Genomic DNA, 16,305 nt, shown 5'->3' with positions numbered 1-16,305 from the left:
TTTTTCTTCCGCAATTTAGGCTTACCTAGTCATAGATACTAGGTGTCGTCACGATGGTTCACGGAGGGCGAACCGGGGTCGTGACATTAATATGCAGTTTTATAATTTCTCACATTTCTAGATATATGTAAAAATAAAGAATTCTATACTTATTTATTTTAAGTTATTTGCATGATTATTATGTGAAAGTTGCTAATTTTCATGTTAATAGAATTAATTGAGAGAAGAATACTTGTTTTATGTTTTTCGACAATTAAAATTATGTTAAAGTTAGAAGATATTTTGTTCTATTTAACATCTAAGATATACTAATAATTTAAAGAAGAAAAAAATAGCATTCTTTTCTATAGAATTATCACTTTAGTGTATATAGATCACAAATTTGATACTATGTCAATTTTTAAGATTCTTTACGCTATTATCCTAATGATTTCTAATTATTTATCTTCTTTGATAGTTTTCACTATGTCGAATTTGTCAAAGCTTGAGTTTGTAGCACTTGATATTTCTGGAAAGAATTACCTGTCATGGGTTCTCGATGCTGTGATTCACTTAGCCGCTAAAGGCCTTGGTGACACCATTACTCAGGGTAATGAGGCATCAAGCCAGGACAAAGCGAAGGCCATGATTTTCCTTCGTCATCATTTGGATGAAGGTTTGAAGGTTGAATATTTGACAGCGAAAGATCCATTTGAATTGTGGACTGGCCTGAAGGAAAGGTATGATCACCTTAAGGCTACAATATTGCTGAGGGCTCGATATGAGTGGATGCACTTACAATTGCAAGATTTTAAGACCGTAAGTGAGTATAAATCTGTTGTATTTCGAATAACTTCCCAATTGAAATTATGTGGGGGTGGATAGCTAGGGATTATATTTCATTTTACACTCCTTCTTACTTGAGTTTTGATTAAAAATGTATACAAAATAGTCCCAAAGGCTTACATATTGTACTTGTTTACAGGATTTGGTAAAAAATGTGACAATTAGTCAAAACCAGCTCAAAAAGGAGTGAAACATGCACAAGTACCAAGAACAAGTCCAAGCACAGTGCAACAGATCCACCGCAACCGCATTCCATTTAGTGCAGTCCGCGGTGAGGAGATTCAGAGAGGTGCACATTTTGGAACCTCAAGCACTGCGGCTGCAAAGCATTTTGTGTGGACCGCAGTGGCCTCACCGCAACCGCAATCAAGTTTGTGCGATCCGCAAAGATGGGGTTCAGAGAGTTGGGATTTTAGAGGAAATTTCCAATGTGGTCCGTGGTCCTTTTTGGTGCGGACCGCAGTTGAAGCACCGCGGTCGCGGTGCATTTTATGCGGCCCGCGATGGCCATGTTTAGAGAGCAGAGTTTTAAGCTAAGAAGCCTCATTGCAGTCCGCGGTGCATTTTGTGCGGACCGCACTACCTTGTAGGTTATCCAGAAAATTCGGCCTAGTATAAATATTTTCTTTTCCCAATTTTAGGTCATCCTTTGTAATCAGTGAAAGGCTGTGTTAAGCCTTTTTGAGTAATTTGTAGCTAGATTAACACTGATTCTTCTTTATCTTAGCTTGCAATTTAATCTTATGGATTATTCTTCATCTATTTATCAGTTTTCTTTCATTATTATGAGTAGCTAGACCCACTAGCTAGGGTTGTGGCTCAACCCTAGTGTGGGTATTTGATGGGTCTTTTGATTTAAAGCTTATATGTTTATGGGTAGTTGGTATTTGGATTGATTTGTGTTTTCCATGTTGAATTAGTGGTTGCAAACACTAATTTGTGCCTATTTTACTTGGGCTCTTCTTGAGAAAGAGAACTTGAGTCTAGGAAAATCAGTCCAACAAAGAATTGGGGTGTAATCAAGAGATTAATAGCCTCAATTAAAGGGTTAAACCTAGAGATAGTAATACCCAACTTGAGCCTATATTGCTTGCACAATTTTGACACCCAATTGGTCTTGAGAAAGTCAATTAGGGCAAAGTCACTCAAGCTACCGAGAGGTATAGAGTGAGTAATTCCGTGCATTGGCTATATCACAATCCCCAACATAACATCTTTGTCTGAGGCTTTAGATCCCGTTAAGTATTCACCTAGGAGAAAGTCATTTCCCTAGTGCCTCTTTAACTAATTAGAAAACCCTACAAGCAATCATTCTTAGTTTAATTTAGCTTATCATTAGCATAAACATTAGAAGTAATATCCAATCAAAAGATGTTTGGAAGAGTAATTAAGAGCACTACGCATCTCTAGTCTAGATAGGAATCCAATTCCCACTTCTACTTCCCTGTGGATTCGATCCTGACCATCTCGGGTAAAAACTGCTTCGATCGCTCTCGCCACTTTGTAGTGGTGTAGGGTTGGCTCCAATCAGGGATGTTATGAATGATGAGGATTTGTTGGAAAAGACTCTTACGACTTTTCATGCCTCAAATATGGTATTACAACAGCAATACCGTGAAAGAGGTTTTAAAAAGTATTATGAATTGATCTCATGCCTTCTGGTGGTTGAGCAACATAATACCCTTTTGCTGAAAAATCATGAAGACCGTCCCACAGGGTCAGCTCCGCTTCCTGAAGTGAGTACGGCAGCTAGACGTGATATGTCTAGAAAAAGACAGAATAATAATCATGGCTATATGAATGTACGTGGGCATGCCAATGGTAAGAGACGATATAATAGTCGTCATCGTGATGAGTTGGGAAAGGGAGTTGCCGCAGAGTGCGAGCATCTGCAGGAGAAATTGAGGTCAATGCAGTCGGAGATGGATTAGAACTTGATCAAGGTCGAGGCACTGAGCGCGGAATGGATGGGGAAATTTACTGAGCTAGAGAACAAGGTTCCTGGGTTGGAGAGCATCGAGAATTCTTGGTCCGCGGCTTTGGCAAGGGCGACGGCCCTGGAGAACACCATCTGTGTCCTCTTGTCCGAGAAGGAGTTGGAGAGAGCGACGGCTGAAAGGTCGTTACCTTTTACGGCTGTAACGTAGTGGATGATATGATCTTCTAGATCAGTAGTACCATCATATATCTTTAAGTAGGGAGGCATTTTGAAGGCCTTTGGAATGGCGTAGGGGGTCGCTTCTTCACTGTATGGTTGCTCGATGAATCGACCAACGCCGGTCAGGATTTATCAAAACTCTATCCAAAGAAAGGCAAATAATGTTGGAACATCTTCTACTAATGCCCCAGTGGAGTCTCACTTGACCTTTAAAAATAATTTTGAGGCAGGGCCTTCAAACAAAAATGATGACATTGCCGAGGCAAATCTTGCTTTGAATGATGATGATTTTCAGGGCCTCGATGATCTTACTCATTTGGAAGTTGAAGACTTTTTTGGAGATCGAAACTAAAGTTTGATCATTTTACTGGGGAATACAATTATGTTATTTTTATTTTCAGTGTTTTTTGGTCTCGTTATAAAGTTTTTATTTTCAAGTAGTACTTGAGTTGTCTTATGTTGTTATTGGTGTTGTTAGTTTTTTCGTAATTCTCATGGTGTACTTTTATATTTTTTATGAAGAAAATAAAATTCCCCAGTTTTCAATTAGATCCAAGATGAGTGATGAAGAATTATGCCTTTTGGATAGTGCTACAACTCACACAATATTAAGAGAAAAGAAATTTTTCTCTTATTTGGTTATGAAAAAGGCCTATGTTAATACAATATCTGGTAGTACAAAGTTAATTGAGGGCTCTGGAAGAGCGACCTTATTACTACCTGGAGGAACGATATTAACTATTGATAATGCATTGTATTGTAGTAAGTCTCAAAGAAACTTGTTGAGTTTTAAAGCTATTCGCAAAAATGGCTACCATCTTGAGACCTCAAATAAAGGAAAGGTTGAATACCTTTATATTACTACAATAAAAGTGGGTAAAAAATATGTGCACGAAAAATTACCCGCATTTTCTTCTGGGTTTTACCACACAAAGGTGTGGTTGAATCACATGCCATAGTAAACAAAAGGTTTACTACTTCTAATGATTTTATCATTTGTCATGACCGGTTGGGACATCCCGATTCAAACATGATGCGCAGAATACTAGAGAATTCAAATGGGCATACATTGAAGACAAGAAGATTCTTCAATTTAAGGAATTCTCTTGTGTTGCTTGTTCTCAAGGAAAATTGGTTATTAAACCATCAACAGCTAAAGTTAGGATTGAATCCCCTGCATTTTTGGAATATATACAGGGTAATATATGTGGACCTATACACCTTCCATATGGGCCATTCAAGTATTTTATAGTCTTGATAGACGCATCTACAAGATACATGTGTGCTTATTGTCAACTCGTAATATGACATTTGCGAGATTGTTGGCCCAAATAATAAGGTTAAGAGCACAATTTCCAGATTATACAATTAAGACAATTCATCTTGATAATGCTGGTGAATTTACATCTTAGGCCTTTACAGATTATTGTATGGCCACTGGAATAAAAGTTGAGCATCTGATTGCTCATGTTCATACTCAAAATGGTCTAGTAGAATCATTAATTAAACGCTTCCAATTAATAGCTAGACCATTGATAATGAGGACAAAACTTCCCCTTTTAGTGTAGGGACATGTTATTTTGCATGCAGCAGCACTTGTGCGCATAAGGCCAACCAGTTATCATAAAGTCTCCCAATTACAGTTGGCTTTCGGTAATGAGCCAAATATTTCCCATCTAAGAATTTTTAGATGTGCGGTATATGTTCTAATTGCTCCACCACAACGCATAAAGATGGTTCCCCAAAGAAGGTTGGAAGTATATGTTGGTTATGAAACTCCTTCTATTATTAAATATCTGGAACCTATGACAGGAGATTTGTTTACAACCAGATTTGTTGATTGTCATTTTGATGAATCAGTTTTTCCAACATTAGGAGGAGAAAACAAACAACTGAAAAAAGAGATAGATTGGAACGTATTATCTCTATCTCATTTGGATCATCGTACAAATCAATATGAACAAAAAGTTCAAAAGATCATTTATATGCAAAATGTTGCAAATTAATTGCCAGATACATTTAGTAACCTTAAACATGGTAGACCAATTGGTTCCAAGGATAAGAATCCCCGAAAAAGGAAAAACACAAATGATCAAATTGATCATAACATGGAGGCAATTGCTCAAGAGGAGCATAAAGACATAATAATTGATAAGACCTCACAGGTGGTTCTAGTACCTGGAAATGATGAAAATGAAGAGATCTCAATAAGTTATGTATCTACAAGAAAAAGGTGAAACCGAGATAATATTGTTGTTGACAATAAGTTTGCATATAACATTGTAGTTGAAGTAATGCAACAAGATGAGGATTTTGAGCCAAAATCTGTCGATAAATGTAGACACAGAAATGATTGGCCAAAATAAAAAAATGCAATTCAAACGAAATTGGCTTCACTCGAAAAACGTAAAGTTTTTGGACCAATATTCCGAACACCTGAAGGTGTCAAGCCAGTGGGGTACAAATGAGTTTTTGTGCGAAAACGAAATGAGAAAAGTGACGTCGTAAGATATAAAACACGACTTGTGGCACAAGTGTTTTCACAAAGACCTGACATTGATTATATGAAGACATATTCTCCTGTGGCAGATGCAATTACCTTCAGGTATCTAATAAATCTGGCAGTCCATGAAAAGTTTGATATGCGGTTGATGGATGTTGTCACAACCTACTTATATGCCTCAATGGACAATAAAATTTTATGAAAATCCCTGAAGGATTTAAAGTTCCTGAAGCACATAAAAGTTTAAGAGAACTTGTTCCATAAAGCTTCAGAAATACTTATACGGATTGAAGCAATCATGGAGGATGTGGTACAATAGCCTTAGCGAGTATTTGCTAAAGGAAGGGTACAAAAATGACCTTATTTATCTTTGTGTCTTTATTAAGAGGTCTAGATCTGAATTTGTCATTATAGCTGTGTATGTGGATGACTTGAATATCATTGACACTTCTAAAGAGCTTCCAAAGGTTGTAGAGTGTTTGAAGAAAGAATTTGAAATGAAAGATCTTGGTAAGACAAAATTTTGTCTTGGCCTCCAAATTGAGCATGTACCAAATGGATTTTTTGTCCATCAATCAACATACACTGAAAAGGTTTTAAAGCGATTTTACATGGATAATGCACATCTATTGAGTACTCCAATGGTTGTGAGATCGCTTGACATAAATAAAGATCCAATTCAGCCTCAAGAAAATGATGAAGAGATCGTTGGTGATGAAACTCCATATCTTAGTGCAATTGGGGCACTGATGTATCTTGCCAACAATATTCGACCAGATATTGCTTTTGCAGTAAGCTTATTAGCAAAATTCAGCTCCTCCCTAACAAGAAGACACTGGAATGGTGTTAAGCATATATTTAGATATCTTTGGGGAATTTATAGGGGTGTGCATAAATCGAATCGATTTTTTGTTATCAGTTTATCGATTTATCGATTTCGAAATTTTCCTTATCGAGTTATCGATTTCGATTTCGATTTTGTCCTTTTTAATTATCGGTTTATCGATAAACCGATAAGATATATAAGACAAAAAAATAATTTTTTTTACCCTTATTCTATAATACCCTTCCCTTTACCCTAAGTCCATAACCCTATTATTTCCTCTACCACATTTAAGGAATGATCATATTTAAAGCTCAAGGGAATGAAGTTCAAATTAATGGAAACAGAATTAGCTGTGATGATGTATTTTTTTATACTGTTGGAGTGTTGGTGGCATACATTTGATCCCTTACTTTAGTTTCGTTGTATATGCTTGTTGACACAATTTTTATGTTATAAACGATGTCCATCATATTTTAGCTTCTTTTTGTACATATTAGTTAGGCGTGTTTATAGCGATATACTTTCCGTGGAATCCCGCAAATTTTCTTATTGGTGTAATCGATAACTGAATCGATAAGCCTCAAAAATCGATAAATCTAAATCGAAAAAATCGAAACCTTATTGAAACGATAACGATAAGCATATGTACAAATCGATAATCGATAAGTAATTATCGATAAAGGTCAAAATTGAATCGATAAATCGAATGCACACCCCTAGGGAATTATAGATATGAGATTGTTTTATTATAATGAATTCAAGTCAGAAATGATTAGCTATGCCGGTGTAGGTTATTTGTCTGATCCACATAAAGCCCGATCTCAAACAGGCTATTTGTTTACATATGGGGGTACAACTATATCATGGCGTTCAATGAAACAAACAATAGTTGCCACATCTTCAAATCATACTGAGATAATAACCATTCATGAGACTAGTCGAAAATGTGTTGGTTGAGATCAATGACTCAGCATATTCAGGAAATGTGTGGTTTTCCTATGAAAATAGATAATCCAACTACACTATATGAAGATAATGATGCTTGCATTGCTCAACTGAAAGGAGATACATCAAAGGAGACAGAACAAAACATATTTCGCCAAAGTTTTTTTCACGCATGATCTTCAACAAAATAGTGAAATTAATGTTCAACAGATTCTTTCATGTGAAAATTTGGCTGATTTGTTCACTAAGGCATTACCAACCTCAACATTTGAGAAATTGAGACAGAAGATTGGAATACGCCGTCTTCGGGAAATAAAGTGATGTTTTCATGAGGGGGGAGTAAGATACGCGTTGTACTCTTTTTCCCTTAGCCTAGGTTTTGTCCCACTGGGTTTTCCTGGTAAGATTTTTAACGTGGCAGCAAATAAAGCGTATTATAGATATGTACTGTACTCTTTTTCCTTCACTAAGATTTTTTCCCACGGGGTTTTTTCTTAGTAAGGTTTTAACGAGGCATATTATCTATTTTTGGACATCCAAGGGGGAGTGTTGTAAAACCTATAGTTAATGTGGATGTCCCTACTCCCACTATTTTCACCCATGATGTGAATAACTTATCACTGCTCATCACTATTATGATTGTAATTCACACACCTCCATAACCTCTCCCCATGATCTCAATTGTTAATGTCATGTTTAAGACAATCATTTTGTAACATTCATATGTAATAGTATAAATATAGGCATGAAATATGAGATGGAATATACTTGAACACTTGATGAAATAAGAAAGTTATCTCTTCTTCTCTTATTCTACTTTTTTTTCTTGTTTTATATTGTTATTTTGAACTACATTTTTTAACATATTATTATTATTATTGAAGCTTTCTTTATCTTCTTAAATACTGAAGCTTTCTTGGAATTAAGTTCTTTCCTTATGCATTTGCCTACTATAGCTTTCTTTTACTCTCTCCGTCCCAATTTAGTTTATGTACTTTTATTAGTTAATCCTAAAAGATAATATATTTTAATATTTAAAATTATTTAATTTTAAACTTATTATTTTATCTTTAGGGAGATTTTTCATAACCATACAAATATTCGTAACTCATTTTAGACACACATATTTAAAAAAAAAATTAAGTCCAATCAAACTGGTCACATAAAATGAAAAGCAAAAAGATTAATACGTAATTTTTTTTGTTAAGAAACTTACAGCTTGTTTGGATGGTTGTTACGTATCGTTTCATAATATATCGTATCGTATTGTATTATATTGTATCGTTTAATAAATATAATATTTGGATGGATTGTGTCGTTTTGCCGTCGTTTTATGGTATCACGTACCAGTAATATGATGAATAAACTTGCTATATTATAAAAAAAATATGACACGGTATATAGAAAGGTAGGGTAAGTGATAAAATAAAATTATTTAATAATAATGAAGGGTGAGATTGAGAGAAAAAGATAAGGAAACGACGTAATCACACCAAATCGGTCGTTATATAAAGTGACACATTTCATCATTACGTAACAGACGGATTTAACGATACAATCAATAAAATTTAAATAACAATCAAAACAAACATTGCATTTAAAATAACAATATACACGATAGGTAACAACCATCCAATCAAGCTATTAAGGTTGGAATTGATTGGAGTATTTTAAAACGATACAATATGGTTCATACCAATCATTATTGGACTTATCATCAGCTCAAATCAGATAAGTCGTCGCTTTGTTCACGATTCCCATTGTCAGTTGCCAACCCATCCAATTAAATGTGATCTCCTTTACACTGACATGTCGGTCATCTTGAGGAATAATATTAACCGTAGATCTAAATCTTATTTCTTTCTCATTAAACTGTCATTTTTTAAGTGAAGCATTTATGTAACCTTAATACGTCTGGGATTTGGAAATCCAATTTTAAGAATATTCTTTGGAATTACTGGTTAATCCATGGCAACGAATCTGTAAAATACGTCGATAAAACTTCAATCTTGTGTAGGACTCATCTCTGAAACAAGTTGGCAATTCTTTGGAAAATTCTTAAGGGACAATCTCCATGGTTTCACCAAGTAAGCATTACAAACCCATTTGGCAATTCTTGAAAAAAAATATGAAATTTTCTGTCTCTGTAATTTTCTTTTTTGTTAGTATTTGTTGTATATACAACAAAGGTTGTTTCCGTTAGACCCGACAATTTATTGTATATAGTATTTGTATTAAATAGAGCAGAAATGGATTTAGTTTCCATATGGTCTAATTTATGTGTATATATGGTAGAATATTTTCCGGATTGTAATTTGGTTCTTGAAAAATCGTATTTTCCAGCTTAGATTTTGTATATCTTGGACACCCTTTGTGAATATTGCAGCTGCATTAAGTGAATTCATATTGAAAGTTGGTTGCTTTATGGGTTTTAAGTACTCTATGGGGTCAAATCTTGAATTAATAAATTAATCCCTGTTTAACTGTTGTCAAAGTGCAATAAGTCAGTTGCATTGGATCAAATCCAATATGTTGCAGCTAGGAAGAATACTAATCAAATTAAAATTATTAGGAGGTTTATGTAATGTACTGTGGCAATAAGTCATAGAGAATCTGCATTCAGTTGATGATATCTGCATAATCCAATTTTGAGCAAATGGGAAGGTTGAAAAGTATGTCAAGAGCTTTACCTGTGTGCTTTATCTGGTAATTACCAAATCTTTTGAAACTTTCCCGGATAAGAACGCGTTATATGCAGCTGTCTTTGCATTTATTTTTATATCTAAAGTAACTTGTTGTGATAGCATTAACAATATTTGTTATGGGGAGGAGTGGTACTGATACAAGATACAAGAAGATAAGTATGTTAAAGCTTGCTCGTATCTCATAAATGCAGTATAGTTTAAACCTATGAAATCAGTTAGTATCTTTTACTGGTGAAAAATCTTATGTAACTTTAGAATTTTACATGCTAACTAGGGGTTACTGAATTCGGTTTGTACAGCACTTTGTAGGTCAATTTGGTGCCACAAACCTCAGAAAGGTGTTAATATTCAGAGTAGAAACTGTTCGATCTGAATAGTTTTATAGGCTCTCTTTTTTCCCATTATTATCATGTGATGTTAGGTGAATTTGTAGTCTCCTTTGTTTCCCAACCATAGGACCTCAAATGATGTTTTGCCTTTCTTCTCTAATAATACATAGCATTGTTATGATATGTTTGGATATCCTTGAGCTGCAAATACTCTTCAGTTATTCTTTGGCTGAACGAATGGTTGGTTGTTAAAGTACATACTTCACACGTTTATCGTGCTGCTTATTGCTAAAGAATGTGAATTGACTGCTTATATAATTGCTAAATGATCCTAGTTTTGATACGGAGGGACATCTGTTGTTGTGTGAGTAATCTAGCTTGTTAATTTCCAAAAGTTTTCCATGTTTAAGATTGAAAGATATGAGGTTATAACTTTTGTCAAGAAAATTAGATTAACAGAGTTGATCAATTGCTGATATCAATTACATGCATTCATGTATATACTGATCTCTAACCATACATGCACCATTATATTCACCATGTGTTTGCGTGTGAAAGACCGTAGACAGACAAGCATAGGTGAGTATAATTGTCTGCGTGTATGTACAGAATATTACCTCTTTCTCAATGTATTTTGCAGGTGTTGTCCCTTATATTTTTCTGCTACTTTTTGTTGGATGCTCAGCGAGACCTCTCTACCCACTTCCTGGCAGAAGAAATGATAGAAATAAACAGCCTTTACAAACATTTCGAGCATACAACATTGCGCACCGAGGTTCAAATGGAGAAATTCCCGAAGAAACTGCAGCAGCATACATGGTATGCCTAACAGATTCATTATATAGCAGTGTTATCAAAGGCGCGCTTAAGCCCTGAAGTGTGGTTCAAAACACATTGAGCGCTTCGCCTCGCTTAGCGGGCGCTTCAGTGTTGTCATCAAAGCTCTAAGGCATACTTTTCCTTGCCAATGAGCGTAATCCTGAAGAGGCCACACTAAATAATTGATATTTTACTTTATTGTAAATTTTCTTCAATTTCTTAGTCCATATATTTGGCATTCATGCTTATAGATATTAGTATTGAACTACACATACATATTCGTAGTTTTTCTCCATTTGCGTCTTTCTTCATTAAAGTCCATGCTCTTAAAGCCCCAACATACCTTAGAGATTTTTTGCGCTTTTTGCCTTTGGTAACACTGTCATATAGTTTTTAAAACAATCCGGTTTCTGAAAGTAGCAAGTGGGAACCGGATCTAGTCTCCAATAACAAAGCTTCACTTAAGGCCACATGGTTGATAATGAAATTGGTAAATACTGCCAACAGTTGTCGGGGAAATGCTTTTTACTCTTTGTAATAACACCTTTCTGCTTGCAATAAATGATGCTAAATTGCAGCAGTCTGTTTTTCTGGATAAACTGCAAAATATGCTCCTGAAACTTTAGTATTATGCAGAGAGCTATTGAAGAGGGTACTGATTTCATTGAGACAGATATTTTAGCATCTAAAGACGGTGCTCTTATATGCTTCCATGATGTCACCCTTGACGATACAACTGATATAACAAATCACAAGGAGTTTGCTAATCGGAAGAGGACCTATGAGGTTCAAGGGGTCAACACTACTGGATTTTTTCTTGGTACAGATGTTACAATATCACGCATGCTAACTTCTGTTTTTTTCAAGTCGATAATACATTTGGTCCTTCTGCTGTCATTTTGTGTCAGCTTCATTTTCTTAATCTAACCATGTGTATTAGAAAATGTAAATAAGTGTGTACTTCCAGGTTTTATACTATTTCTTTACTGATATGATATGTATGATTACTTTGTCTGTTAGTAATTTCTTGTACCAATGTGCAGTTGATTTCACCCTTGATGAATTGAAGCTTCTGCGAGTAAAGCAAAGATATCCTTTCAGAGATCAGCAATATAATGGTTAGTTTTCTAAGGTTCCTGTAAAATATGATGTGACCTTTTCTGTAAATGTTGTGCTGGTAACAATGTAATGCAGAAAAATATTTTCATAGTCTGACCATGGGTTTGCACTTCTTTACACTAAGATATGTGATTAGTGCATAGAAAACAAGATATGGAAAATGTATGCTATTTGAAATATGTAACATAAGCCAAAATGTTGCTTTGATTGACCTTTCCCAATAATAACATGCATGTTCCTGCTATGTGCATATATGTCTTCTTATTTGACTGCATGCCGAATCAATCAACGCTGAGAAGAAACTGGATAGTATTTCATCAGCTACCTAAATCTGGAAATTTGAAGTGATGCCTAAAAGAAGCTACGTTGAGCTATGCCAAAAACTAAAATGAACTCGTTATTTAAGTTACGGCTTACTTGCTATTATTCTATATTTTTTCAGGAAAACGCATCCCATTGCCACCAATATTTTTCACCATCTTTATTGTCAATTAAACATGCAGGAGAATTTTCTATTATTACTTTTGATGAGTTCATCTCAATTGCATTGGATGCCCATAGAGTAGTTGGAATATATCCAGAGATAAAAAATCCAGTCTTTATCAACCAACAGGTGAGTTCTTTCCCTTTCTACTACAAATTAGGGGAAACTTATTTTTATCGCATAAGTATGTTTTGCGCGAAAATCAATTGATACCTTTATATGTTATTCTCAATTTTAAAACTGGAATTCTTATGTGTTACTTTCAGTTATCTTATACTCTAACAGCATGTTCCAACAGGTTAAATGGCCAGGCGGTAAGAGATTTGAGGACAAGTTTGTTGAGACGCTGAAGAAGTATGGATACAGAGGTTCATATATGTCGAAGCAATGGTTAAAGCAGCCTGCATTCATTCAATCTTTTGCTCCAACGTCACTAATTTACATATCAAATCAAACAGACCTGCCTAAGATCTTCCTCATTGATGACGTGGATATGCCAACACAAGACACCAATCAGGTTTTCGTTCCCCCGCACCTAGTTAGCACTGTATGTGACAAAGATATTGACTATCTTTATTTATTTATTTATTTTTTTTGGGGGGGGGGGGGGCGGCTTTTACCCAAAATTTAGAAGCACTTACAAAAAGGAAACCCAAATGTGTAGGACTTCGATAAAAGTGCCTACTATCATCTGCAGTCTATATGTAGACGTGGTAAAGATTTGTAGAAAGCATGCAATGTTAAGATTCTTGTTTTAAAGTTTAAAGGTTAGCAGGTACATTTTATAACCTTGATAAAGAATAGAAGTTGACTCTCTCCTGATTAAGAAATGAACCTACATTCTAACATGCATTCTCTTTTCGGGGACGTAGCATGTTGAAAATATTCCCTAATCCTAGAGAAATCTGTTTGTCACACCATTTTGCTATTACTAATAAATTAGTGATATTTTTTTTTTTTTAACATTTCAGTCATATTGGGAGATTACTTCAGACAGTTATCTCGACTTCATCAAGGAATATGTGGTGGGGATTGGGCCTTGGAAGGACAACATAATTCCTGTTTCTAGCAACTATCTGCAAATACCTTCTGATCTCGTCGCAAGAGCACATGCCCATAATCTACAGGTATGTGATCAATCATTTTTTTTCTCGGATATTGTTGACATGTGAAGTTAATCGGTGCTTTATTATTCCTTTCATAGATCTCTTTTCCACAGTTATTGATTTTATTGTGAACTAAGATTAGATTACTTTTAAATGAAGGGAAACAAAATAAGTATACATCTTATATAAAGTGTTTTGAATTGGAATGCATGTTATGTGTTTTCTTTGGATTGTTGAGTTGGTTCCACAAAATAAGTCTTTCTTGTTCTCTTTCCTATCTTCTATTACTATCAGTGCTTCTTTTCATCTTTTCTTTAGCTGAGGATCTATTAGAATCAACGTTCTCCGCCCTTCCAGGGTAGGGCTAAGGCTGTCTACATTCTACCCTCCCCATATCTCATTTGTGGGAATACACTGGGTTGTTGTTGTTGTTGTTCTCTTTCCTGTCTTTCAATTCATCTTTATTCCGTACACGTTCGTCCTCTGAATTTCAGTAACAAATCCAGGTTCATCCATATACTTTCCGGAATGAGAACAAATTCTTACACTTCAACTTCAGTGAAGATCCATACAATGAGTATGACTACTGGATAAACAAGATAGGCGTCGATGGGCTCTTCACAGATTTCACAGGCAGCCTTCACCATTATCAGGAATGGACCAATCCATTTGCATCTGGAGAAAAAGAAGCAACTAGACTTCTGCATAAGATTGAATTGATGCTCTCCAAGTTCAAATACTTCAACTGAGATCAATTGCATTTAACATTGTCTTATCAAGCCAATGCTATTTATAGGTCTATGTATATACCATCTGGCTTTCCTTATTTATCATTGCTATTTATTTGAATCCCTGGGAAATTTGATAAAGTAATTCGACTTGTTGCGTATTACATTACAAAGACGGAGGACTATATTTATTTTAGTGGGATGGAAAAATAAATTCAATTTCAAGGTTGAATCCCAAATAAATTGCTTTTCAATCAAGTTCTGAATACCAAACAAATTTTCATTGACTATATGAATTCTCAGTTTCATTTACTCTGCTCACATAGACACATACCTTTTTTTTTTTGGTGCAAAAGATAACATTCATTAATTAAACATGCGTACAGGGAGGTTGGTGCATAGTGTCACAGAGGTGATTTATGTTACTCAAATTCTGCCCGAGGTTCACCTCCGTGCGGCAGTCAAGCCCAGCCTTGACTTCAGCCTTTCCAACACTTAATTTTATTTTAGGGATGTTTGGAACTTAGAATGATTTAGGCAGCAAAAACAGTGAGTAAAGGCACACACGAAAATTACAGGAATTTCTCCCCAACTTGTATTAAAATGTGAATACAAGAACACAATAAGCCAACCCTATGGCCAAGACAAAGAATTCCCTGCCCCAAAACGATTTCCTACCCTTAGGAATACACTTAGACGAAATTGGCTAACACTTGCCACAAGACTCTAGTTTTCTGCCTTGTTTAGGACAACCTATGCACATATTTATAAGGCAGGATTATACAATCAGTTGACAAGCCCCAACTGATGAGCAAACATAGGAAACATGCTAAAAACGTGTAGCACTAAGTCACAAAGTCAGCCATGATCTAAAAACGTGTCCATGATCAGCCATGCTTGAAATGGGCAGTTGTAACCGCTCAACCACCCTGTCATGTACACTGCATGTGTTTGATTTGGCCAATTCCTGCACGCCCAAGGCTGGCATTGCGCCCAGCCTTGCCCTTTGACATTGCTCCGCCCCAATGCCATGACCATAGCTTGCTACCCACTGACTTAGCTGCACCCGCTCATTACCACAGCTGCCCGCTTATGTCAAGTCGCCCCCAACTTGATCAAATCTGTCTGCATCAATTGTCATTGCTTGTCCTGCACTGCCTTGCCTTGCCTTTCCATGTCTTTGCCCCTGCTTAGACATGACTTTGCCTTTCCATCGTTATGCCAACCCGCACGTCCAAGTGAAATGTGTCTTGTTTCCATTCAAGGTGCGTTTGTCAACCCCGCATAGTCCGTCATGCCGAGCTGCCCGTCATGATGTTGCCCCATTTTTCAGGTTGTGTGCCAAGGCCATCATGAAAATCCTTGTCACAACCCACACATGCCGAGGAACCTTGTCAAGGGGCTAACACATAGGTAGCACCATATTACAAAGTATTAAACTATTTTTTTGAGAAGGTAAAAATTTGTATATTAATATAAAGACTTCACTGAAATTGTGAAGTCACTCATAGTTACACTGTGAGTGTCCATACAAAATAAACAAAAAAAGGACATTGTTCACCCAAGATCTTCTTAAACTAAATCTAAGACATCTAAGATGGATTCATGATCCTCCAAAAGCTTTCCTTTACACCAAAAATAAAAAAGAGCTACACATTTCATCTTTATCCTCTGGATGTTGTTGAATTTTTCTTCAAAGCATCTTTGATTTCTCTCTTCCCATACTGACCACCATATACAAGTTGGGACAATTCTCCA

At 35.7% G+C, this 16,305-nt stretch overlaps 2 protein-coding genes across 4 annotated transcripts; both read left to right on the top strand.

Moving 5' to 3' along the window:
* The first annotated feature begins 465 nt into the window (after positions 1–465).
* LOC104241989 (uncharacterized) lies at positions 466–2,756 on the top strand. Its single transcript, XM_070149816.1, has 3 exons — positions 466–798; positions 991–1,114; positions 2,341–2,756. Exons 1-3 carry the CDS (start codon positions 466–468, stop codon positions 2,754–2,756), a joined length of 873 nt encoding a protein of 290 aa, XP_070005917.1.
* Positions 2,757–9,141: 6,385 nt separating this feature from the next.
* On the top strand, positions 9,142–14,805 carry LOC104241986 (glycerophosphodiester phosphodiesterase GDPD6-like). 3 transcript variants are annotated; one of them, XM_009796959.2, is made up of 8 exons: positions 9,142–9,344; positions 10,932–11,110; positions 11,747–11,930; positions 12,154–12,228; positions 12,733–12,842; positions 13,012–13,230; positions 13,685–13,840; positions 14,326–14,805. In XM_009796959.2, exons 1-8 carry the CDS (start codon positions 9,332–9,334, stop codon positions 14,566–14,568), a joined length of 1,179 nt encoding a protein of 392 aa, XP_009795261.1. In that variant the 5' UTR covers positions 9,142–9,331; the 3' UTR covers positions 14,569–14,805. The 3 variants fall into 3 exon arrangements, with proteins under 3 accessions (XP_009795261.1, XP_070003883.1, XP_070003882.1); XM_070147782.1 differs by having other exon boundaries at positions 9,210–9,344; positions 10,977–11,110; XM_070147781.1 differs by lacking the exon at positions 9,142–9,344 and adding an exon at positions 10,816–10,870 and having other exon boundaries at positions 10,977–11,110.
* The last annotated feature ends 1,500 nt before the right edge of the window (positions 14,806–16,305 follow it).

Source organism: Nicotiana sylvestris, chromosome 6 (assembly GCF_000393655.2).
Source record: "Nicotiana sylvestris chromosome 6, ASM39365v2, whole genome shotgun sequence".
NCBI classification, from domain to species: domain Eukaryota; kingdom Viridiplantae; phylum Streptophyta; class Magnoliopsida; order Solanales; family Solanaceae; genus Nicotiana; species Nicotiana sylvestris.
Note: the sequence above shows the minus strand (reverse complement) of the source record. Positions and strands in the feature narration are given on the sequence as shown.

Excerpts from the sequence above, each read along its gene's own strand:
- LOC104241986 (XM_009796959.2), top strand. Across the intron at positions 12,229-12,732 it reads CAGAGATCAGCAATATAATG|GAGAATTTTCTATTATTACT; the intron begins GTTAGTTTTCTA and ends TTAAACATGCAG. Across the intron at positions 12,843-13,011 it reads CAGTCTTTATCAACCAACAG|GTTAAATGGCCAGGCGGTAA; the intron begins GTGAGTTCTTTC and ends ATGTTCCAACAG.
- LOC104241989 (XM_070149816.1), top strand. The coding sequence starts at position 466 with ATGTCGAATTTGTCAAAGCTTGAGTTTGTAGCACTTGATATTTCTGGA. Across the intron at positions 799-990 it reads AATTGCAAGATTTTAAGACC|TCAAAACCAGCTCAAAAAGG; the intron begins GTAAGTGAGTAT and ends TGTGACAATTAG. Across the intron at positions 1,115-2,340 it reads CGGTGAGGAGATTCAGAGAG|GGTTGGCTCCAATCAGGGAT; the intron begins GTGCACATTTTG and ends GTAGTGGTGTAG.